At 36.2% G+C, this 26,435-nt stretch overlaps 1 protein-coding gene across 5 annotated transcripts in view; it reads right to left on the bottom strand.

Moving 5' to 3' along the window:
* BCAS3 (BCAS3 microtubule associated cell migration factor) overlaps nucleotides 1-26,435 on the bottom strand; it is a 572,645-nt gene that overhangs the window by 433,098 nt on the left and 113,112 nt on the right. For all 5 annotated transcript variants that reach the window (XM_082679094.1, XM_082679096.1, XM_082679097.1 and 2 more), the window contains exons 8-9: nucleotides 13,449-13,556; nucleotides 11,390-11,466 (exon numbers count right to left, since the gene is read on the bottom strand). In XM_082679094.1, the coding sequence (XP_082535220.1) occupies nucleotides 11,390-11,466; nucleotides 13,449-13,556 (185 nt within the window). The remainder of the gene's footprint in view (nucleotides 1-11,389; nucleotides 11,467-13,448; nucleotides 13,557-26,435) is intronic.

The raw sequence follows: 26,435 nt of genomic DNA, 5'->3' as shown, positions 1-26,435 counted from the left end.
CTTAAAAAACTACAAATAGAGCTACCATATGACCCAGCAATCCCACTACTGGGCATATACCCTGAGAAAACCATAATTCAAAAAGAGTCATGTACCAAAATGTTCATTGCAGCTCTATTTACCATAGCCAGGACGTGGAAGCAACCTAAGTGTCCATCATCAGATGAATGGATAAAGAAGATGTGGCACATATATACAATGGAATATTACTCAGCCATAAAAAGAAACGAAATTGAGTTATTTGTAGTGAGATTGATGGACCTAGAGTCTGTCATACAGAGTGAAGTCCGAAAGAGAAAAACAAATATTGTATGCTAACACATATATATGGAATCTAAGGAAAAAAAAAAGGGCATGAAGAACCTAGGGGTACGACAGGAATAAAGACACAGACCTACTAGAGAATGGACTTGAGGATATGGGGAGGGGGAAGGGTAAGCTGTGACAAAGTGAGAGAGTAGCATGGACATATATACACTACCAAACGTAAAATAGCTAGCTAGTGGGAAGCAGCCGCATAGCACAGGGAGATCAGCTCGGTGCTTTGTGACCCACCTAGAGGGGCGGGATAGGGAGGGTGGGAGGGAAGGAGACGCAAGAGGCAAGAGATATGGCAACATATGTATATGTATAACTGATTCACTTTGTTATAAAGCAGAAACTAACATACCATTGTAAAGCAATTATACTCCAATAAAGATTTAAAAAAAAGTATAATCAGATACTACTTTGTGAGATACCAACAGGATGTATATAACCTTATTAACAATCATTGGTGAGAAACTGGAACCCTCATACACTGCTGGTAGGAATGTAAAATGTGCAGTCACTGTGCCCAACAGCTCTTCAAATAGTTAAGGATAGAATTACCATATGACCCAGTAATTCGACTCCTGGGTACATACCCAAGAGAAACGAAAACATATCCACACAAATACTTATATCCAAGAGAATCAAAAATAGATGTCCCCATAAAAACCTTTCATTTATGAAAGCATTATTCATAAAACCCCCAAAATGGAAACAAACTAAATGGCCAGCAATAAAAAGAAATGACGTATAATATTCCACTGTCAGGATACACCACAGTTTATCCATTCACACACTGAAGGACACTTTGGTTGCTTCCACTTTTGGCAATGTGAATAAAGCTGCTATAAATATCTGTGTGAAGGCTGTGTGAACATAGTTTTCAACTCATTTGGTTAAATAACAAGAAGTGAGATTGCTGGATTGTATACTAAGAGTAGGTCTAGTTTTGTAAGAAACTATCAAATTGTATTCCAAAAGTGGCTGCACCATTTTGCCTGCCCACCAGCAATGAGAGTTCCTGTTGTTCCACAACTCTGACAGCACTGGTGTTCTCAGTGTTTTGGATTTTAGACGTGTGATGATTATCTCATTGTTTTAATTTGCATTTCTCTGATGACATATAATATGGAGTATCATATCATATGCTTATTATTCTTTGGTGAGGTGCCTGTCAAGAGTCACTGGCCCATTTTTTAATCAGGTTGTTTATTTTGTTCTTGCTGAATTTTAAGAGTTCTTTGTATATTTTGGATAACAGCCCATTATTAGGTTTGTCCTTTTTTTTTTTTTTTTTTGTGGAGTATAGTTGATTTACAATGTTGTGTTAGTTTCAGGTGTACAGCAAAGTGAGTCAGTTATACATACATATAACCACTCTTTTTTTAGATTCTTTTACCATATAGGCCATTACAGAGTATTGAGTAGAGTTCCCTGTTCTACTGTGTTGTACAGTAGGTTCTTATTAGCTACCTATTTTATCTTATTTTTGGCTGCGTTGGGTCTTGGTTGCTGTGCATGGGCTTCCTCTAGTTGAGGCAAGCAGGGGCTACTCTTCGTTGCAGTGCGTGGGCTTCTCATTGCGGTGGCTTCTCTTGTTGCAGAACACGGGCCCTAGATGTGCGGGCTTCAGTAGTTGTGGCTCACGGACTCTAGAGCGCAAGCTCAGTAGTTGTGGCACATGGGCCCAGTTGCTCCGTGACATGTGGGATCTTCCCGGACCAGGGCTCGAACCCATGTCCCCTACATTGGCAGGAGGATTCTTAACCACTCCACCACTAGGGAAGTCCTAGTTATCTATTTTATATATAGTATTGTATATATGTCAATTCCTATCTCCCAATTTATCCCTCCCCACCTTATCCCGTTAACCATATGTCTGTCTTCTACATGTGACTCTACTTCTGTTTTGTAGAGAAGGTAAGTTCATCTGTACCCCTTTTTTCAGATTCCACACATAAGCAATATCATGATATTTGTCTTTCTGTGTCTGACTTAACTTCACTCAGTATGATAATCTCCAGGTCCATCCATGTTGCTGCAAATGGTATTATTTTGTTCTTTTTTTATGGCTGAGTGATACTCCATTGTATATATGTACCACATCTTCTTTATCCATTCCTCCGTTGATGGACATTTAGGTTGCTTCCATGTCCTGCCTATTGTAAATACTGCTGCAGTGAACACTGGGGTGCCTGTATCTTTTCAAATTATGGTTTTCTCCAGGTATATCCTAGGAGTGGGATTCCTGGGTCATATGTTAGTTCAATTTTTAGTTTTTTAAGGAACCTCCATACTGTTCTCCATAGTGGCTGTACCAGTTTACATTCCCACCAAGAGTGTAGGAGGGTTCCCTTTTCTCCACACCCTCTCCAGCATTTATTGTTTGTAGATTTTTTTGATGATGGCCATCGTGACTGGTGTGAGGTGACACCTCATTGTAGTTTTGATTTGCATTTCTCTAATAATTAGCAATGTTGAGCATCTTTTCATGTGCTTTTTGGCATTCTGTACGTCTTCTTTGGAGAAATGTCTATTTAGATCTTCCACCCATTTTTTGATTGGTTTGTTTTTGATATTGAGCTGCATGAGCTGTCTGTATATTTTGGAGATTAATCCCTTGTCAGTTGCTTCGTTGGCAAATATTAATTTGTCTATTACAAATATTTTCTCTCAGTCTGTGGCCTTTCTTCTCATTTTCTTGACATTGTCTTTTGCAGAGCATAAGTTTTTAATTTTAGTGAAGCCCACTTTATCAGTTATTTCTTTTGTGCCTTTGGTGTTGTATCTAAAAAGTCATCACCATACCCAAGGTCATCTAGGTTTACACCTATGTTATCTTCTATAAATCTTATACTTTATGTATTACATTTAGGCCTGTGATATTTTTTGAGTTAATTTTTGTGAAGGATGTATAGTCTGTGTCTAAATTCAGTTTTATGCCCGTGAATGTCCAGTTGTTCAGTACCATTTGTTAAAGAGACTATCTCTGCTCCATCGTGCTACCTCTGCTTCTTCATCAAAGATTTATTTCTGGGCTCTCTATTCTGCTTGCCTATTCTTTTGCCAATGTCACACTGTCTTGATTACTGTAGCTTTATAGTAAATCTTGAAGTTGGGTAACAACATGGAGGAAACATGATATTATTCATTGAAAGAAGCCAATCAGAAAAGGCTACATACTATGATTCCAACTATATGACATTCTAGGAAATGCCATGGTTGCTGGGGGGAACGGGAGGGCAGAGATGAACAGGCAAAGCACAGAGGATTTTTAGGGCAGTGAAAATACTCTGTATGATATTACAATGATGGATATATGTCATTATACATTTACCCAAGCCCACTGATGTACACCACCAAGAGGGAATCCTAAGATAAACAATGGACTCTGAATGATAATTATGTGTCAGTGTAGGTTCATCAAGTGTAACAAATGTACTACTCTGGTGAGGGATGCTGATAATGGGGGAGAGGGAGACTATGTATGTGTGGGGCTGGGGTTATATGGGAAATTTCTGTGTCTTCTGATTAATTTTGCTGTGAACCTAAAACTGCTCTAAAAAATATAATCTTCTACTATGTTCAGTGAAAGACACAAGTCACAAAAGACCACACACTGAATGAAGTTCAAAAAGGACTATGAAACCCTCTCCAGAAAGAATAAGCACATAAAATATTAAATATCATTTCAGAGATTTATTTGACCATCTTACTCCTGATTAATGACCCTCTTAAGGTTCCATGAGCTTTGAATTTAAAACTTGATTTTATTTTTGCTTTATTTTTTATGTATATGAAACAGAGTAATGCCATTCAAAGGCTCAACGGGTTCAATGGGTGGGAATTATGTGCAGAAAATATGAAAATCACGTTAGTTCATGGCATACATGTTATTTAGAGTCCACTTTATACTGAACACCTGCCTGGGCTCTGAAAACACCACGGCAGCCTAGTCTGTTGTATACAGATGGGAAACCAAAAGAACAGGGTTTTAACTTGAACTGGTCTTAGATGCCACATTAACCTGCCAATCTCTTCTTATCAATGTTACAAGCTTGCTTAGAAACATAAAAAGAAAGGTTCCTCTTCCCAAAATTAAAACTAATTTTACATTTTAAAGATCCTTAAAATACATTCCTTATTTGTAATTCACCATTAACATAAATGAAAAATACACATTCTAACCCTAAGAAATAACATTAGGATTGTAAGGAATAAATTTTCCTCCTCAAAGTAAAAACAGAAGCCAGTGGAAAGAGTTACTTCCTATACAATCCTTTGGTCTCTCTGGAGACTTCATATCTGCATTTAAACTTAAGCACACTGGAAATGACTGCTAATGACATCTATCAGTCTTGGTCTTTTGTTTTCTTAATCATACGTGGGTTTTGGATTTCCACATCAGACAGCTGCTCAAGGCCACCTTTTCTGTACAGCCAAATACGAAGGTGTCTCCTTTCTCATCATATTGGCTGTGTTCCCTTTCCAGTTCTCTATCAGCTCTCTTTACCTGCCCTTCCACCCTTTGGCACAAATTCCCATGGTGCTTTCTCTGATGGACACAGCTGTCTCTACTTATTTTACAGTCTCATCATTGTATTCATACACAACTTAGGCAATCATGATTGTATTACACAAGAGCTTTTCAAACTCTTTTAGAAATTAAATGCTTGCATGAACAAAACAATATCCTCATTAAGAATCTGTCATTCTACATGGGCTTTAGTACTAATTCTTTAATAACTAGAAACCAATCAATGGGGGAAAAAAACTAAATGGGCTACCACGAATGCTATTCTCAGTATGCCTATGAGCTCCCCTGTCCTCCAATCCCTATATCCTGTACCTCTCACTGTCCCAAGCAAAACTGGCTTACAAGCATGGAATAACCCAAATTCAGAGAAACACACATAACTTATACCATGCTTCTTTCCACCTGCCAAAGGTTTCAGTCTGTTTAAAGGAATGGGGATGGGGGTGGGGGTTGCAAAAATTAGGGGAAAATAAGCTTATTTAAAGTTAGGAAATGGCTCCATGTGTTCCTTGATTTTAAATATTAAGTCTTGCTCAATTTTGTTCAAAATGTTGATAAAAATCCCTTAAGGTGAAGTTGTATTTCAAAGAAAAGAAGCTAAATTTCTTCATACAAGCATGCGTTAAATATCATCAATATCACGAACCTAACAACCCTTGAATAAATCTGGTTTATAGGGTTTTCAAGTAAAGTAAAATAATATGTAACTAAGAATGGTGAGAAAATGGAAGTATGAAATGAGATATATAACTACTATTGGCCAGAGTATTATAGATGAAGGGTTTGGGGAGATCTGCTGTGAAATGCTACAATGAACGGCATTCAGAGTGTGAGGAGAGAAATCACAACTTTTGTTGTTCTTGATGCTTTCTGGACTCTTTTTTTAATGTAAACTATGTATTTAAATATAATATAGATAAAGAAGTACCCAAGTCAACAAAGTAAACATATGCGTGCATAAAAGCAGCATCCAAAACAAAAAACAGGACATTATAGAATCCCAAAAGCCCCTTCTCATACCCCCTTCCAGGTTATGCAGGTGTGTTCTGACAACGATACTAGACATCTGTCTTCAAAAGATATCACTGGATTTTAACACATAGTTTATTACACTTATTTCCATCATTTATCACCAAGAAATGACAGTTGTACTTTTATACTACCTCATTTTTCAACATTTAACATACATTTCAGACTTAAAGAAATCCATACTAAACAGACTTCATGGCATCCTCAAGCCACGAGACCCATTTTACAAGCAGTACAGTCACAGAATAAGTGATAATCCTAATGAATCAGAAATTACTGAAAATTCACTACTGTGGGCTCCACTCCACTTGACCAGGACTTGCTGCATGCCACTTATAAAGCACCTGACTGCAACACTAGACACACTAGTGATCCTTCCAGATCTCTTCTTCCTATCATGAACAATTCACACAATATGAGACTAATATTTTAATAATACTTGTTTCAACTGTTCAGTAGTCCAGCAATACAGAGGGAAGCATTTGGGACTATATGGCAAAGATCCTAAAACAATATTAACGTGTAAAAAAAAAAAGAACACTCATTTTTATCAAACTCAATTGATATTTTGTGCTTCCTAAAGGCTTAAAAAACAGAAGCTCCTGCTCCTGAAAGGGGAAACAATACTCCAGATACTGGAGAGATATTCAAGAGCTAATCACTACAAAGGTATAATTTTCAAATAAACTCACACTTCAGAAAAGCTGTGTACTTAACTCCAACATGAAAAAGAAACTTTGTTCATATATGCATTCATATATTCATTTCTTTAAATACCCACCAAATTTATAATTCCCAGTTTAAACCTATATCACTTTCTCTAGAGATGACTACTGATCCTATATGAATAACTTTCTTCCTTATCTGATAACTTTTGATACAGTTGTACTACATTCTCAACGCTTTTGGCTAGCTAAACATCTTGGAAAAGAACCACTGATGCTTTGAAAGTAGAAATAGTTGTGATAAATGTTTTCATCTTTAGCAAATTGAGTTTTATTATTGTAAGAACCAAAAATAAGCATCAGAAATATTTTTAAGTTAGCTAGAACAAATGGATATATTATACCTTGCATGACGGACCTACTTCCTTAATCCAAGTCAAGATGAATAACTTCGCTCTCAAGGAAATTACTATATAGCGGCAAAGACAGAACAAGTAGACAGAAGACACATACAATAACATAGAAATTAAGTGTCTTAACAGAGGGAAAAATTACACTATAAAAGCATTCCCAAAGGGTATTCGGTACTGTAATCTAATAAATCTAGGAAATATTGAAATATAGTAAATAAATTTAAACAAATTAAAATGCTAATCACCACTGGCATCCTCCAATAGAAGGCAGCATTTCCTAAGTTTATTTGACCAGGGCATCCTGATTTACACAGCATGTTGAAGGTCTACTGTTCTGTGGATAGATTTTGGGAATTGCTATCTTTGGGGATTTAGAAGAAGGAGAGGCTTCCTTAAACTAAGGGGATCAGGAAATACATCATATAAGAACTAACATCTACACTGGGGCTAGAAAGACATGTAGGATTAAGTCACTGTGGAAAGAGAGACTGCTAGTGAAAAGGCCATTTCAGGCAGGAAAACAGAGCACTTGCAAAGAACTGAGATTTATGAGTGGCTCAAAGAAAATGTAGCATAAGCAGCATGAAAATGGGTTGTAGAGATAAAGATTTAGCAAGGACACTGGATTTTGATAAAGAAGGTTTTGTATGCCAAAAACCTTGAGAGTTCAGTTGGAAGGAATGTACAAGTTTACACTTGTTGACCACAGTTACATCAAGTAAGGCCTTTGTTCCAATCAAAAGACCTCAGAGTTTAGACGATAAATTATTTGATCAATTGGTAATACAGAAATAATGATTTTGTAAGTTCTTATCATTTAAATATAGATAATAGATTAAATTATATGTCAGGGATATGCTTCAAAATAATTTGGGAAGGGTATAAATGAAAAAGATTGTCCACGAGTTGGTACTTATTGAAACTAGATGATAAATACATGGTGGTTCATTATACTACCGTCTTTAAATAATTGTATATATTTCCCCAAATAAATTTTTTTAAAAAAATAACATTTAGGGACTGTCCTGGTGGCACAGTGGTTAAGAATCCGCCTGTCAATGCGGGAGACACGGGTTCAAGCCCTGGTCCAGGAAGATCCCACATGCCGTGGAGCAACCAAGCCCGCGAGCCAAAACTACTGAGCCCACGTGCCACAACTACTGAAGCCCGCGCGCCTAGAACCTATGCTCCACAACAAGGGTAGACCCCGCCTGCCGCAAACAGAGAAAGCCCGTGCGCAGAAACAAAGACCCAACACAGCCAATAAATAAATAATTTTTTTTAAAAAAAGAAAAAAGGCATCAAAAAAATAACACTCATAGGAAATGAAATGGTATATCTATGGCTTTAGTAATTTAATAAAATGCAATATTTCTGCCATATCACTAAATGACTAATGTTTATCAAATAAGCAAAATGACTGAAAATCAAAGGTTCATTTCACCATTTTAACGTGACTAAAAATTCACCTTTCTACAAGAACTTCATGATTTCAAGTAAGACTGAAAAGTAAGAAGAATACATACTATAGTCTCTCATCTTCTGCTTAAATGTATTTTCACTCTTATTTCCACTATAAATGGCTTAATTGAGAAAGTACAGTAAAATCCCATGAAAATATGAAATTTCTGTAATGTGCCAGTTTCTATATTGATCCTGCCAATTGACTCAAGGCCTTTAGGTACTTTCTGTAAGTTAACCCAAGTCAGGACATTCCAAAAACAAATTCTTCTATCGCAAAATCTCAGACTGCAAAATACTCTCCCAGAAAAGCTGCAAAATCATCAATGTGCAAAAACAAAACTCTCTTAAAAAATAAATTGTAATTATAGCCTACAGTGCATAGGGTTTTGTTTAAATCTTCTTATTTGTAGGTCCTTATTTGAAACAAATACATTTCTATCACCCATTAGTTAAATAACAGACATGCTGGTTGAGACAAATTTCACTCATACATAGATATAAACAATTAAAGATACAGGTTATATCTACATGATTTTATGTAAAATTTAATTAGATCATCTAAGCTTAAAAATTACTATTATAATATAAATATAATATTTACTATTATAATATAAATAATACATTGCCCATTTTCTCCAACAAAACAGAGTATTGTGAAAAGCCTATTCTGATTCCAATGTATCAAAATTATTACAAAGCCTATGTCCTTTGACTCTAACTATGAAATACACAAATCTAATTATTTTAATTCTTTCTTTATAATAAAGTTTAATTTTTTCTTTTAAAATTCTATAGTGGGTATTAATCAATGAAAAATCTATAAGGTTTATTTATCCACTAAAAAAAACTAGCATTATTATTTATGCTAGTTTTTTTTTAGTGGATAAAGAATAATAATAATATTATTAACTCTCCATTAGTAACTTACTTACATATATTAACTTCTCTTTAGTAACTGTGACAACTGACTTTATACCCTACCATTTATTACAGAGAAGAAAACCGAAATCTATTAGCAAGTGTAATATTACTTTCAACATGCACAGCGCAGTAGAGCCCAGTGTTTAAATAAGGTTTAAATTTCAAAACATATATTGTCATTTAAATAAACTATCTTAACAAATAATGATTTGAGAGTTCTCCCCAATTTAACACTCAGCTGAGGCAGCAAGAGCTATCTGTGAGTATAAAATTAAAATGGACCTGCAACAGAGATGTCTAACTTTGCAGAAGCCAACACACACATATCTTTGATTAACGATAAACAACAGAAGACTACTGATAAGATGTAAAGACAAATACTCAGGAAAAACTGGCATCTAAATCTGGCTGAAATATTCATACTCTGTTCTAATTCACTCCTCTGTAGCTCACACACCTGGAAGAAATGGAAAGACTCATACATGATTCCTCTATTTCTCTACTTGTTTCAATTTTAATAGTGAGTGATATAATTATAAGGTAATATATTAACGCATAAGATCTGTAAGAATTAATATGCTAAAACAGGCCATGTAATTTTCAAAGCTTACTATATTATATATATACTACATTTTTGAATGAAGATGTTATTAACAAATGTATGCTCCCCCAAAACTTTTAATTTATAGATAAAACAATAAAAGATCCTTCCTGGTAATCTATATTTAATCATTATTAAAACATCAGTAAATTTCTGATCAGTATGAAATAACTGACTGATAAGTGGGTTAATGTACTCAGTCATTCAAGAAATAGTTAATGAGAGCCTACATTGTGCCAGCCAATGTCCTAGGTGCTAGAGATACTAATGTAAATTTGTAAATGGTGTAAACTTGTGATAAAACAAAAATATGTCAATGAACATGATCTCCATTATTATCTCCGTAGATCTCTGAGAGAAAAGATTACAAGATCAAGGAGGTGAGTTGTATTCTTCTTCATAGGCTACAAAATGATAAACTATATATTACAATGAATTATTCATGTGTTATATATAGTATAGTATATATTATATAATGTATGCAATAACATATAGATTGCAAGATATTAACAAGAACATGAGCTCTAACCAGAAAGGAATGTCTCCTACTCAGAACTTAATACATGGATTAACATCTGATGAGTAAGTGTGTAAATAGTTCTGATATTTCAGGAGATGCAACAGTATGATTGGGATTCCCTACACATAACAAAAATGAGCTCTGTTCCAACAGAACTATTTCTGCAGCATACACATAACAGATTCTCTGAAAAAACAGCTATAGCTTTGATGGTGAGTGTTAAGAGTTAAAATACGAAAGAGTGAAAACTATTGTTTTACTAGGCTGTAGTAAAAAAAAAAAAAAAAAAAAAAAAAATCTAACTCCAGACAAGGCCCCTGTTGGAATTTCCAGCTTGCTGGACTGCCTTGCAAATCTTGGACTTGCCAGCTCCCACAACTGCACGGGCCAATTTTTTAAAAAATAGATCAACTGATCAAACAATCACTCTCTCTGTATGACTGTGTCTCTCTCTCTGTGTGTGTGTGTGTGTGTGTGTGTGTGTGTGTGTGTTTGGATCCAGAATCTAGGCTTATTTCTGCAAATCCAGGCAGAGTTGTGACAGGTGGGGGAAAGAAGGAGTGAAAGACTGACACATTTCCCTCATGAATGATAATCCAGTTATGTCCACAAGTATGTTATGTTAATTAAGTAATTTAACAACGTAGCTACACAAATCTAAATTAATCACAACGACTCAAGGAAAATATATAAGGAAAAGCTGAGGTATACAACAAGGCTTCCTCAGTAATATGAAGAAAATGCACTGTGGGTTGAACACATATACCATAAAATTATATTACTAAATAAGACATCACAGAAACATAAAAATACAGTAACTGAATAAGCATGAAATACTGATGTTATGATTCCAATTAGTCTGCTGATTCTATCAAGTAAGTAGTATAAACTCAATGCATATGATAGGAAATAAATCAAGTTGATACGTACTTGTGACAAAAAATTTTTTTGTGAAAGTACAGCTATCAAAGGCAGCAATTTTCTCCTGCAATACTACGACAAGGATCCTAAAATTAGAGGGAAAAAACCACAAAAGAAAATGTTAATGTGAAATTCTATAAACTGAACTATAAATAAGTTAAATCATCTAGATTTAAGTAAGTATATACCAAAGGAATTTTTAAAAATCAAACGCTTCTTAAAGCATATAGGCTAGAAACATCTGCTTATTAAATGTCAAAATACAGTCACAAAATCCTTAATATGATCAAGATAGACAAGATGAAAGGAAGAAAAGTCACAGGAGAACTACACCTCAAAATAAAATTTCATTTTCATTCATTATAAATCAAATGAACCTATCTTCATTAAGAATGTATGAGATCAATAAACTGCTGGCTATTTACTAAAAGTGTTTTTCCAGTGCTGGCTCAAAGTCATGGAATTAAACATAAAATGGATTTATACAACCTGGCACTTAAAATGATTGCTGAATTTCCCAACACAAGAGCCAAAATGAGAGCAGGAGGGAGGGAGGGAGGGAGGGAGAAAGGAAGCTCAGATAACTATTATTCAGTGTAAATGAGACATTTCTGATTATTGAAATATTAAAATTAATCAGAATCTGTATTTCTCCCAAAGTTCAAGATTTATAAATAATTAGGGAAAAGTTATAAATTTTCAGAATTAAAATGTATCTGAAATGAAGTTATTTTATAAACTGCATTTTAGAGTATTGCTCCTTACAACTGTTGTTAAATCTTTAACTACTAGATCCACCCATTTAAAAATGTTGATTTTTTAAATTTATTTTATTTATTTATTTATTTATTTTTGGCTACATTGGGTCTTCGTTGCTACACATGGCTTTCTCTAGTTGCGGCGAGCCGGGGCTACTCTTCATTGCGGTGCTCGGGCTTCTCACTGCGGTGGCTTCTATTCTTGCAGAGCAAGGGCTCTAGGCACACGGGCTTAAGTAGTTGTGGCTCGTGGGCTCTAGAGCACAGGCTCAGTAGTGGCACACGGGCTTAGTTGCTCCGCGGCATGTGGATCTTCCCGGACCAGGGCTCAAACCCATGTCTGTTGCACTGGCAGGCGGATTCTTAACCACTGTGCCACCAGGGAAGCCCCAAAATGTTAACTTTTAATAATTTAATATATCACTGAATAATTACATTATCCCAGAAATAACATGAGTATACCTCCTATGTCATATATAATTTTGTTTGATGTTATTTTAAGTTTAAATATACATAATAACTAGATCTTCATTATGAATTACACACTATCACTGAACTTTTCTTTGTCTTATTTCATATTTTTGTACTGAATTCAAATATTTTTATCATTAATATCAAAGTCTTGGTCTTTTAGTTTGTATTTGTCAGGTATGTGTTTACCCTTCCTTTTACATTCAAACTTTCTGAGTCACTTTTGAAATATCTCTTTAAAATCTAACCTGAGAGTCTTTTATTATAAAATTTATTTTTTGTTTTCCATGTTCCATGTGTTTGCTCTTTAATGAGATTCATAATTTGCAGCCATGACCTTGATAAGACATTTAGCATCATGGGGCTAGGAAAAATCTAGCTGGTCCCTCTTTTAGCTCCATTGTGAAGTGCAAAAAAATAAGAATATTTAAAAGCCTTTTTTACATTTCAGAAATAAGCTTTGTTTTGATGAATGCTAACAGGAAAATTACATTTCCCATCATAAACCAGTAAACATATAGAAGTACATATATTAAACAAAAAGTTATATATAAAATGTTATGTTATACATATAAAAAGGTTCCTCAAAGCAATATTTAACCTTCATATGTTTGCTCAGGCACTTTTATTCTTTTCCATTTCATTATTTCACTAATGGGTCAAGACAAAAAGTTTGAAAACATTAAGAAATCTTAAGAGCTACTTATATTTGGCAGAATTCCGAAGACATATTTGTGACTTTTTTATTATTATTATATCAAAGTCAATGATAATGGAAATGCACTACGTGCACAGGAGGTATGTTATCTTGCACAAGAAACACCTGAAAAATTGCTTACCTTTTGTTGCAATGGAGATCATAGATAGGTGTTTTAAACTGAATGGACTTGACCATCTCCCCAGTACGAAGTGAATATAAATCCACACAACAGTAAGGTGGACTTGTGCTAAAAAATAAATAAATAAATACATACATACATACATAAATAAACAAATAAATAAAGACAAAAGCCATTATGTTTTAACAGGTGGGAGGGGCAATAAATTTTCTTACTAACATAATACAAGCAATTGATTTGGACTTTAATCAACAAAATTAGCAATTGCATAATGATGAAATACTGAAAGCTTTCACCCTAAAATCAGGGATTAGAGAAGAACACTTGAAGAATATGGCCACTCTACTCAACACAGTATAGAAGGTATGTGCATAAGAAATTACTACAAGAAAGAAATAAAGCTGCAGTTATTTGTGAGAATTTGATTGTATAAGTATAAAACCTAGTAACACAAATTGCAATATATACACAGACAAACCCATAATAAAAGACAAACCATTAATATAAGGGTTAATATGTAGATTGATACAGTTCAACCCTAATCAAGAATCTATCAGAAACGAGACCTCTTTCTAAAATGTACATAAATACGCATTCTAAATGATAAGATTTAAATTATAAAGACGTGTTCCTTCATACTAGAACAGATGAAGAGATCAATGTTTTCACCTTAAGAAAGTAGGAAAAGAGCAAGTTAAATCAAATGAAAGTGGAATGAGGGAATGAATAAAATACAACAAATCAATGAAACAAAACTTGAGTAAGCAAAGAAAAAAGTAAACCCAATTCTTTGAAATAGATAATTTGAATATTCCAGTATCTATAAAAGAAACCAAACTCATAATTTAAAACTTCTTACAAAGAAGTCCTTAAAAATGGCTTCATTTGTAAATTCTACTAATCATTTAAACAAAAAAGTTTAGATATTCTACACAAACTCTTTTATAAGATAGGAGTCACCAACTTATTTTATGAGGCCAGTAACACATGATCCCAAAAATAAATACCTCACAAGAAACTACCAATATATTTATATGTCTCATGAATATACATAAAAAATCCTCAACAAAAACATTAACAAGTTGGGACTGCCCTGGTGGCGCAGTGGTTAAGAATCCACCTGCCGATGCAAGGGACACGGGTTTGAGCCCTGGACCAGGAAGATCCCACGTGCCACAGAGCAACTAAGCCCGTGCACCACAGCTACTGAGCCTGCGCTCTAGAGCCTGCAAGCCACAACTACTGAAGCCTGCGCACCTAGAGCCTGAGCTCCGCCACAAGAGAAGCCACCACAATGAGAAGCCCGTGCACCGCAAAGAAGAATATAGCCCTCGCTCGCCGCAACTAGAGAAGAAAGCCCGCGCGCAGCAATGAAGACCCAACGCAGCCAAAAAAAATAAATAGGAAGCAGATCAGTGGTTGCCAGGGACCAGAAAAGGAGAGAAGCTACAGAGTACAAAGTGGCATGATGGGTGCCACTTTTAGGGCGACAGAAATGTTGCTGTGTCTTGATTGTGCTAGGGACTTACACAAGTGCATACAATTGGTGAAAGTGGAGATGGGAGAGAATCTAGTAAAACTTGAACTTCAACCTCTAAAATTGACACAAGGCAAAAATTCTTTTCTTAATGTTCCCAACTAATTAATCCAGTCCTCTGCTGAGAAGCAATGAGTTAATAATGAACGAAATCTAACATTTTGCCAGACCAACTGGGAAGGAAAAAACAGCTTGTCACCTTCAATTAGCAGCTCATTATAGCCACGGTACACTAGAAACTTGAATTCTGATCATTTCACTGGCATCCATACAATGTCACAACTGAGATTCTTCCTGCAGAGAGCCTTCAATAGAAGTAGACAAAACAAATGCTGTGAAGGCTCAGTTTAGAGTTGAATGAACAAGATTTGGTAGATCTAAAAATTCTATTTATATATGGAAAAAACCTCTTATTCAATGCCTAATAGAAAAAGATGATTCTTTTAAAATCAGAATTTTCAGAAAGTCACACATTCATAAAGGAGTCATGCTATCTGCCAATAACACAGTTGTGTACACGCCTGACATATCCTTTTGTTCTCTATTTTCTCTCTTTTTAAAAGCCTTGACTATTTCCCTGGGACACAGCAAGACAATCTTAATTTTCCTCATGGGTAGGCTGATGAGAAAGCTTTCTATAACATCAGCAGAATGCATGCCCCATAACAGAAAGGACGTGTGTTATTCTAAAATATAGAAACGAGCTTTTACTTTGTACTCTAGTATACACCAAGCAGTGTCAAAAGCTGTATACAGAAGTCTTCATTAGATTTCTAGAGCTCAAATGGGTTAACATTTTTACAGGTTTGCGCCTGACATTTAAACCTAAAATTGTGACTTCACTTTAAGATAAAACCTAATTAATACTTTAAGGAAAAAAAGTTCGCATAGAAATGCAGAGAATCTAATTTAGAATGTAACTGAATCTATTGCAAGCAAAACCAGAGTTGGAAAGAAAAGCAGAAATGACGTAATTTGTATTATTAAATCGTTGGTTAAAGGACTCTAAACTGTGCCCAGGCACCACTGCCTTTCCAACACATAAATATCAACAGGGGTAATATAAAGTTATTTAGTACTTTTAACGATAAATATATAATAGAAATGAATGCAAATTCTCCTTAACTGACCTTCCCTTTACCTATGTAACTTGTTTTATAGTGAGGAACCAGGACATATATTGAAAATTTTTGCATTGCAGCAATCTGTTACCTGCTGTATACATAACCTATACACATAAAGGAAGTTATAAAGCTTTTATTAGCAAAGGACTAGTCCTCCCAGAGCCAAAGGTATGGAATTTACAGTTCATTTCCGTGAAGAGAGTTGACTACAATTATTTAAAGAGTAAAATTTTTTAAAACTTCCATTACTGAAAGTGAAAAGGTTAAATTAAATATAAAACAAAATAGTTAAACTGGATTTCCTAAAAGCAAATCCTGAAACTATAGCATAGAAGATAAACCCAAGAAGAAAACACTAAATGTTTTCATCTAGGTACGTTGCCCATTTCATTATTTCTTACTTTCTCTGTAATCCTTCCCATCACATTTTTTTAAAAGTTTTAATATGCTTTATTTTTTAGAGCAGTTTTTGGTTCACAACAAAATTGAGAGGAAGGTACAAAGATTTTCCATATAGCCTCTGCCCCCATTCATGCATAGTCTACCCCATTATCAACGTCCCCTACCAAAGTGGAACATTTGCTACAACCTATAATGACACAATATAATCACCCAAACTCCATAGTTTTCATTATGGTTCACTCTTGGTGTTGTACATCGTATGGGTTTTGGAAAAATTTATAACGACATATATTCAACATTACAGTAGCATACAGAATAGTCTCACTGCCCTAAAAATCCTTTGTTCTCTGCCTGTGCATCCCTCCTGGCGAACTCTGATCTTCTTACTGTCTTACTGTATTGCCTTTTCCAGAATGTTGTTTGGTTGGAATCATACAGTATGTATACTTTTCAGATTGGCTTCTTTCACTTAGTAATACACGGTTTTTTTTGGGTTTTTTGTGTTTTTTTTTTGCGGTACGCGGGCCTCTCACTGTTGTGGCCTCTCCCGTTGCGGAGCACAGGCTCCAGACGCGCAGGCTCAGCGGCCACGGCTCACGGGCCCAGCCGCTCCGCGGCATGTGGGATCCTCCCAGACCGGGGCACGAACCCGCGTCCCCTCCACCAGCGGGTGGACTCCCAACCACTGCGCCACCAGGGAAGCCCAGTAATACACTTTTAAAGTTTCCCCCCTTTCTTTTCATGGCTTGATAGCTTTTAGTCCAGAATAGCATTCCATTATCTGGATGTACCACATTTTATTTATCCATTCACCTACTGAAGGACATCTTGGTTACTTCCAAATTCTGGCAATTATGGATAAAGCTGATATAAACACCTGTGTGCAGTTTTTTGGGCAGACGTAACTCCTTCGGGTAAATACTATGCAGGACAATTGTTTGACTATGGTAAAAGTATGTTTAGTTTTGAACAAAACTGCCAAACTGTCTTCCAAAGTGGTTTTACCATTTTGCATTCCTACCAGAAATTAATGAGAGCTCCTGTTGCCCCACTTTACCAGCATTTGATATATTCAGTGAACTGAATTTTGGCCAGGTGTGTAGTAGTATGTCCTTGTTGTTTCCCTGATGACATATGATATGGAGCACCTTTTCATATGTTTACTTGACATCTGTATATTGTCTTTGAGGTGAGGTCTTTTGCCCAATTTTTAATCAGGTTGTTCATTTTCTTATTTTTGATTTTTAAGAGCTTTGTGTATTTTGGATAACAGTCCTTTATCAGATATGTGTTTTGCAAGTGTTTTCTCCCATCCCAGTCTGTGTTTTTGAAGAGTGGGAGTATGTAATTTTAATGAAGTCCAAGTTTTATTCAGAAAATTGAAACTGTATAGGACAAACCTCGAAAAATTTCCAGAATGAAGAAGAAATAAGAGATGAAATGAAAGATAGCAGATTATAAAACTGAATATAGAGATTCAATTTATAAAAATTCATAATCCTGAAGAAATTCTACGTCAAGACTGCAGTATCAGTCTCTACCTGACAGTTTCCAGCCTGCTAGCCTACTCTACTTCTTACCTGCCAGCCCAGTCACATAAGCCAATTCCTTGAAATGAAAATCACATGTGTGTTTCTGTATATGCGTGTGTGTACACTGAATGATATACCAGGGAATCTAGAATACAGCACACATGCCCAGAGCCAATGCCGGCTCAACAAAGAACTGTGAAGACATTAGTCTTGCATCTCTGGCTGAGCTTTTGACTGCACAAGCCAGAGGTAAAGGCTACAACAGAGCTGTAGATGGTATCACTACACACTCAAAGGAGTGTCCCAAACACAGTCTTTACAAAAAGAGTTTGAAAAAGTCAATAAACAGTGTGTGGCTGCAGACCTCAACAAGCAAAACAGCAAACCCTGGGGAGGGGAGGACAATATGACGTTCAGAGTTGCCACATTATGACATTCAAAATGTCCACCAGGGCTTCCCTGGTGGCGCAGTGGTTGGGGGTCCGCCTGCCGATGTAGGGGACACGGGTTCGTGCCCCGGTCTGGGAAGATCCCATATGCCGTGGAGCGGCTGGGCCCGTGAGCCATGTCTGCTGAGCCTGCGCGTCCAGAGCCTGTGCTCCGCAACAGGAGAGGTCACAACAGTGAGAGGCCCGTGTACCGCAAAAAAAAAAAAAAAAAAGTCCACCATTCAACAAAAAATCGCAAGGCACGCAAAGAAACAGGAAGGTATAGCCCATACAAAGAACAAAAATAAACTGAGAGAAACTGACACTGAAGAACCTATATAAAGAATTTAAATCAACTTGTCTTATATATGCTCAAAAAGCTAAAAGAAATTATAGACAAAGAAATAAGGGAGAAAGATGAATTCACAAATTGAAAATATCAATAAAGATACTGGTTCGTTATGAAAAAGGAACCACATAGAATTAATAAAACAGAACAGTACAATAACTAAAATAAAAAGGGCACTAAAGGTTTAAAAAGCCTATCTGAATATCAGAATAGACCAAAGAAAGAATTCACAAACTTGAAAATAAGATGAGTGAAATTACACATCAAAGTAGCAGAATGAAAAAAATGAAAGAAAAAAAATGAACACAGCTTAAGATTAACAATATAAATCAACTAAACTCAACAAACCTATAGAAGACTCTACCCAATAATGGCAGAATACACATTCTTCTTCTACGTTAGCCACAAAACAAGTCTCACTAAATTTAAAAACAATGAAGACAATCTCTCTAACCAAGCTGGAATGACATTACAAATCAAAAGCAGGAGGAAAACTGTAAATTCATGAATATGTGATATTAAACATAGCATATCAAATAATCACCATGTCACAAATATGTGGAATTAAATAATAAACTCTTAACAGTCAACATCACATTAACAGAATGAAAGGGGGAAAAAACAACATGATCATCTCAACCAATACAGAAAAAGCATCTGCCAAAATTCAACACCCTTTCATAATTAAAAAAAAAAAAAAACCACAACAAGAACAAAAAAAATACAGGAAACTAGGAACAGAAGGGAACTTCCAAATATGATAAAGGGCATTTGCAAAACACTATACTAAGTGACAAAAGACTGAATGTTTTTCCGCTAATATCTGAAACAAGACAAGGATGCCTACAGTCAACACTGTGTTGAAAGATCTAACCAAAGCAATTAGGCAAGAAACTGAAAACTTCTAAATTGGAAAAGAAATAAAACTATCTCTATTCACAGACAACATGATGCTATATATAGAAAATTCCAAAGAATTCATAAAATAGTACTAGAACTGATAAATTCAGGAAAATTTCAGGGTACAAGATCAACATACATAAACCAGCAATTATCAATCCAAAATAAAAAGTTAAGAAAGCAGTTCTAGTTACAATAGCAATGCAATCTCTATCAACATTCCAATGGCTTTTGCAGAAGTGAAAAGCCAACCTAAAAACAAATGAAGTTGTAAGAGGTCCCAAATAAAAAAGAATTGGAGGACTCACGTTACCTGATTTCAAAAATTACAACAAAGCTACATTAATCAAAATACTGTGTTACTGACATCAGACATATAAACCAATGGAATAAAATTCAGAGTCCAGAAATAAACCCATACATCTATGATCAATTAATTTTTGAAAAAGGTACCAAATATCTTCAACAAATGGTACTGGGAAAACTGAAGTCCACATGCAAAAAAGTTGGACTACTATCTTAAATCATATATAAAAATTAACTCAAAATGTATTAAAGACCTAAATATAAGAGCTAAAACTATACAAGACGAACATATAGGGGTAAATCTTCATGATCTTGGATTTGACAATATTTTCAGATGTGACACCAAAAGCACAAGCAACAGAAGAAAAAAAATTATATTACATCAATATTTAAAACTGCTGTGTATCAAAGGGCATTATTTTAAAAAGTTAAAAGACAATAGAAAATATTTGTAAATCATATATCAGATAAGGGTCTAGTATCCAAAGTATATTGAGAACTCTTACTATTCAACATCTAGAAGATAAACAACCCAATTACAAAATGAGCACAGGATGTGAATAGACATTTCTCCAAAGAAGATATACAGATGGCCAACAAGTATATGAAAAGATTATCAAAATCATTGATCAGTGGTGAAATGCAAATCAAAACCACAGTGAGATACTACTTCACACCCACTAGGTTTGTTATAACAAAACAATTGAAAAGGAGCATGTATTTGCAAGGATACAGAAAAAGTAAAACCCTGATCCATTACTGGTGGGAATGTAAAATGGTGCAGCTACTGTGAAAAACAGTCTGGCAGTTCCTCAAAAAGCTAAAGATAGAATTACCATATGATCCAGCAATTCCACTCCTAGATGTATACCAAGAAATGAAAGCATGGGGCTTCCCTGGTGGCACAGTGGTTGAGAGTCCGTCTGCCGATGCAGGGGACACGGGTTCGTGCCCCGGTCGGGAAGATCCCACATGCCGCCGAGCGGTTAGGCCCGTGAGCCGTGGCCGCTGAGCCTGTGCTCCGCAACGGGAGAGGCTACAACGGTGAGAGGCCCATGTACCGCCAAAAAAAAAAAAGAAATGAAAGCATATGTCGACAGAAAAACATGTACATGAATATTCATATCAGCATTATTCATAATAACCACAAAGTGGAAACAACCCTATGTCCTTTTTTTTTTTTTGCGGCACGCGGGACCCTCACCACTGCGGCCCCTCCCGCCGCGGAGCACAGGCTCCGGACACACAGGCCCAGCAGCCATGGCCCACGGGCCCAGCCGCTCCGCGGCACGCGGGACCCTCCCGGACCGGGGTACGAACCCGCGTCCCCCGCATCGGCAGGCGGACCCCCAACCACTGCGCCACCAGGGAAGCCCCATATGTCCTTTTAAATGATGAATGCATAAACAAACTGTCGTATACACATACAATGTAATATTATTTTGCCTTAAAAAGAAATAAGTTCCAACGATATGACGTTCTGGAAAAGCAAATCTACAGAGACAGTAAAAAGATCTACTACTACCTTCAATAACATTCAGTTGCCTTTTCACTTACTTATTTGAATATTAAATTTCAGCAGTGTATGCTAGAGTCATGATTTACTGTTTACTCTTTCAATCTATCAAATTAATATCTTTCCTTTAAGTACTATATAGACAATTATGTTAAACTAATACACTTTTAAATAAATTTTTACTATTATAAACTATTCTGAAACAAATCTGAGTGGGCTTCCATTTCTCAGGTTCTTCTGTAACACACTAAAATTGTTGATAACCTTTTATTAAGCCAACATACTTTTATTAGGACAACAGAGAGTCTCCAAATAATAAAACTTTTAAAATGCTAAGCATTAAGTACTTTTAATCAAAAAGTTATTTTAATTTTCATTAGTTATACCAGTAATTTTTTCTTAATCGGGGTTACACAGTGAAAAGATTTGACCAACAATACATAACCACATAATTTGGTTGAGTGACTGTCAGAACTCTCAATCCATGACTTCAGTTAGTTTTATATACAGATAATACTATACATGTTGTAAACATTGGGAAATATTCTGACAGTGTGTTTCAGATCCAACAATTACTATTTAAGGGAAAAGTCAGCAATACAGTGAGACCTAATCAAATGAACCACTAAATGGAGCAAGGAGCATGAAATGGTCAAAGAATAGAAATTAAATAAGATCTTTAGGTATGTGCAGTTAAGTATTCCTATCGAAGTACATATTTCCATAGAACATTCAATAATCCCTTTTCTAATGTCAAATGCTAGGTTATTAGCATGTAGAAAATGAGGAATGACCTAGGTATCTTGGGCTTTTTGTGAAGACTTAGAATAATGGAAGAATGATAATGGTGACCTTACACTTTATCTTTGAAATTTAAACACTGATTGAAAATGTTGTATTAGATAGATGCAAACTATCTTTTATGCCTGATAGAAAACAAGAATCACAAATAATATATATTAATCCCCTAAACTTATAACTTTCTATCACAGAGTCACAGAGTCTACTTTTAATTTTTATACTAATTTTTTTCTTAATAGTCATATATTTTTTTAGAATCATAGCCATTTCTTACCCTGGACAATGTTTTCAAAATAGTTTTGGGGGGGACTTTCCTGGTGGCACAGTGGTTAAGAATCCACCTGCCAATGCAGGGGACACAGGTTTGATCCCTGGTCCGGAAGATCCCATATGCCATGGAGCAACTAAGCCCGTGCACCACAACTACTGAGCCTGTGCACCACAACTACTGAAGCCCACAAGCCTAGAGTCCGTGCTCCGCAACATGAGAAGCCACCACAGTGAGAAGCCCGTGCACCACAGCAAAGAGTAGCCCCCGATCACCACAACTAGAAAGACTGCACGCAGCAACGAAGACCCAACACAGTCATAAATAAATAAATAAATTGAAAAAAAAAGTTTTTTTGTAATGCAATACAATAAGCATCACGTTAAAGCAATGTGAGATATGGCTTTTATGACTTGAAAATTCTGAACATTAAAAACATTTTCCTTTACAAAGACTTTTATTATTTTTATTCATGATATTTAACAGATTGAACCAAAATTAGGAAAAGCGGAACAAAGTATTTGAGAAAGTGACATTTTCCAAGAATATGCATGTATAAGTGAAACACAAAATAGCAAAGACATCTTAAATCTACCACAAATTGCAAGAAGCATGGAAACACTTATTTTTAAATGGGAAAAAGCTGCACAACCTTCAACATGTGTTACTGAAGCTAATCCTTTAAATATAAGAGGAAACTTTTTGATAGTATTACATTATTTGTATTCTTATCCAGCTGCTAAAGAACAAAAGCCAGTTGGTGGCGTTTTTTTATTAAGTAATTAAAAAGAAAAAGCCAAGAAAATGGAAACTTAACCATATTAAAGACTAAATTTGTGATTAGCCTAGTTAATAATAACATTTTTCTTTTGCAAAGTTCAGAATAAACACTGGGTATTTAAACCCTCCAACACCACTACAAGTTGAGAGAGTGGTACTAACAATGCTTTTACATGGGGAGGTAACCAGGCAAGAAGAAGTAAAGTCTCCACATGAAAACAGGAGGTAATGTAAAATTGAGGTTGGAATCAGGTGTTCTTCAATAGGGTCATATACTACATAAGAAGCAAAGAGGTAATACACTGTATTTTTTTAATGTAAGAGTCTATTATTTGCAATTAAATATGAAGATGACTTAGAAATAGTCTACCTTCATGGAGATATCAAAAAATATTAGTTTTTTTTTTTAAGGATAGAGAATAAATTTATAATACAAGTATGTTTAATATACCACAGTGAAGGGCTTCCCTAGTGGCGCAGTGGTTCAGAGTCTGCCTGCCGAAGCAGGGCACACGGGTTCGTGCCCCGGTCCGGGAAGATCCCACATGCCGCGGAGCGGCTAGACCCGTAAGCCATGGCCGCTGAGCCTGCGCGTCCAGAGCCTGTGCTCCGCAACGGGAGAGGCCACAACAGTGAGAGGCCCGTGTACAGCAAAAAAAAAAAAAAAAAAAAACACCACAGCGAAAAACAAATGCAATGGAAATTCAAATTATGGAAGAGATGTTACAGGGAACAAAAAAAGTCTGCAGGTTAGTTCATATATCCATATATAAACAATATAAACATTACACAGTTTATACATTTATGATACTGTTTTTCATTTATGCCTAAATAATCTTTGTCCACTAAAAACTATTCCTAAATACAATACTTAAAATTTTAAGGGACTTCCCTGGTGGGGCAGTGGTTAAGAATCCGCCTGCCAATGCAGGGGACACGGGTTTGAGCCCTGATCCGGGAAGATCCCACATGCCACGGAGCAACTAAGCCCGTGCACCACAACTACTGAGCCTGCACTCTAGAGCCTGCCAGCCACAACTACTGAAGCCCGCACACCTAGAGCCTATGCTCCCAACAAGAGAAGCCACCACAATGAGAAGCCTGCCCACCACTACAAAGAGTAGCCCCCACTCACCGCAACCAGAGAAAAGCCCACGGTGCAGCAACGAAGACCCAACGCAGCCAAAAATAAAATAAATAAACTTATTAAAAAAAAATTTTCAAAAACTTTAGGGTATGGTAGAGATCAGCAAACTATGTCCCAAATCCAACACCAACTGCCAGTTTCACTGGAATATAGCCACACCCACTTATTTATTTTCTATGGTTGAGTTGAGTAGTTGCCAACTCAACCACAGAGACCACATAGTCCGCTGAGCACTTCATACATGGCAAAAACAAAACAAAACAAAACACCTTTGGGGCTTCCCTGGCGGCGCAGTGGTTGAGAGTCCGCCTGCCGATGCAGGGGACACGGGTTCATGCCCCGGTCCAGGAAGATCCCACATGCCGCAAAGCGGCTGGGCCCGTGAGCCATAGCCGCTGAGCCTGCGCGTCCGGAGCCTGTGCTCCGCAACGGGAGAGGCCACAACAGTGAGAGGCCCGCGTACCGGAAAAAAAAAAAACACCTTTACGTGTTGAGGAAAGTACAAAAGTAATTCAACGGATTAAGGCTAATATCTTGAAAAAATGATGAAGTAGCAAAGAACAGGGAAAAACCATGACCTAAACCTGATACATTATACAAAAAATAACACAAAGGGGATCATAAATTTAAATATAAATGTAGGGACGTCCCTGCTGGTTCAGTGGTTAAGAATCCGCCTTCCAACGCAGGGGACATGGGTACGATCCCTGGTCGGGGAACTAAGATCCCACATGCCGTGAGGCAACTAAGCCCACGCGTCACAACTAGAGAGCCCACATGCCGCAACTACGGAGTCGACGTGCCACAACTAGAGAGAAGCCTGCATGCTGCAACGAAGAGTCCACGTGCCACAACTAAGACCCGACACAGCCAAATTAATCAATTTAAAATGGGGCGGGGGGAGACACCTTTACTGACCCCTGAAATATAGTTCTCCATTTCTAGTGTAACTGGGTTGCTTTACACTTTCTCAGGGGTCTTTTAGGTATGTGCTTCAGTTGAGGGGGATATGAAGTGAGCCTGAGTTCCTGAAATATAGGAACTCTACAATAATATATCTTGGGATTAAACATTCTGATGTTTGGCATTTCCTCCATTGCATTACTTTGCTTCTCTTATTTGGGAAATATGCAAATGTTCTAATTTTCTTCCCATTTTGCTCAAGCTCTCATTTTATTCAGTTTTCTGTCTAGTCTTCCTTCTCCACCTTCTAATTTCTTTGTCAGTTCTACGATGAATTTGTGGAGCTATGTCCTTCTGGTTCTTCCCATAGGTCATGTCTCTCATATTATCTCACCCTGTCTTCCCTAAGTTCTTGTATGTCTGTTTTGTACTCTTTCTTTATAGAAATAATTGTGAAATATCTATTTACAATTATGAACTACTCCATGGCAATATTATTCTACTGACTGGTCTTTACTTACCAATAACTTTTCACTAAGTTATTTTCCATTTGTCCATTTCATGTAAGCTTTCAAAGATAAAGGTGATCCTGATATTGCTTACTATCTTTAATGACCATAAGATCTGTAGTAATGCCCACTCTTAATATTGGTGATTTGTGTGGTTTTCAATCAGTCCTACTAATGATGTTTTCAAAGAACTAGTTTTTGACGTAACTGATTTTCTCTGTTGTTTGTCCATTTCCTTTCATTAATTTCCATTTATTATTTTCTTCCTTTTACTTATTTTAGGTAAACTTGCTCCTCTTTTTTAGATGCTTAAGGTGAAAGGTTTTAGACCTTCCTTCTTCCAAACATGAGCATTTAGCACTATAAACATCCCCTGTCTCTGCTTTAGTTACATTCCATTTTTCATATGCTGTGTTTTTTCAGTCTTTCAATTCAAAATCTGCTCTATTTTCTCGTGATCTCTGCTTTACCCATTGTTTAATTTC

This window comes from Grampus griseus (genome assembly GCF_964374135.1).
Source record: "Grampus griseus genome assembly, chromosome: 20".
NCBI lineage: Eukaryota > Metazoa > Chordata > Mammalia > Artiodactyla > Delphinidae > Grampus > Grampus griseus.
This window is presented reverse-complemented; position numbering and strand designations above follow the sequence as displayed.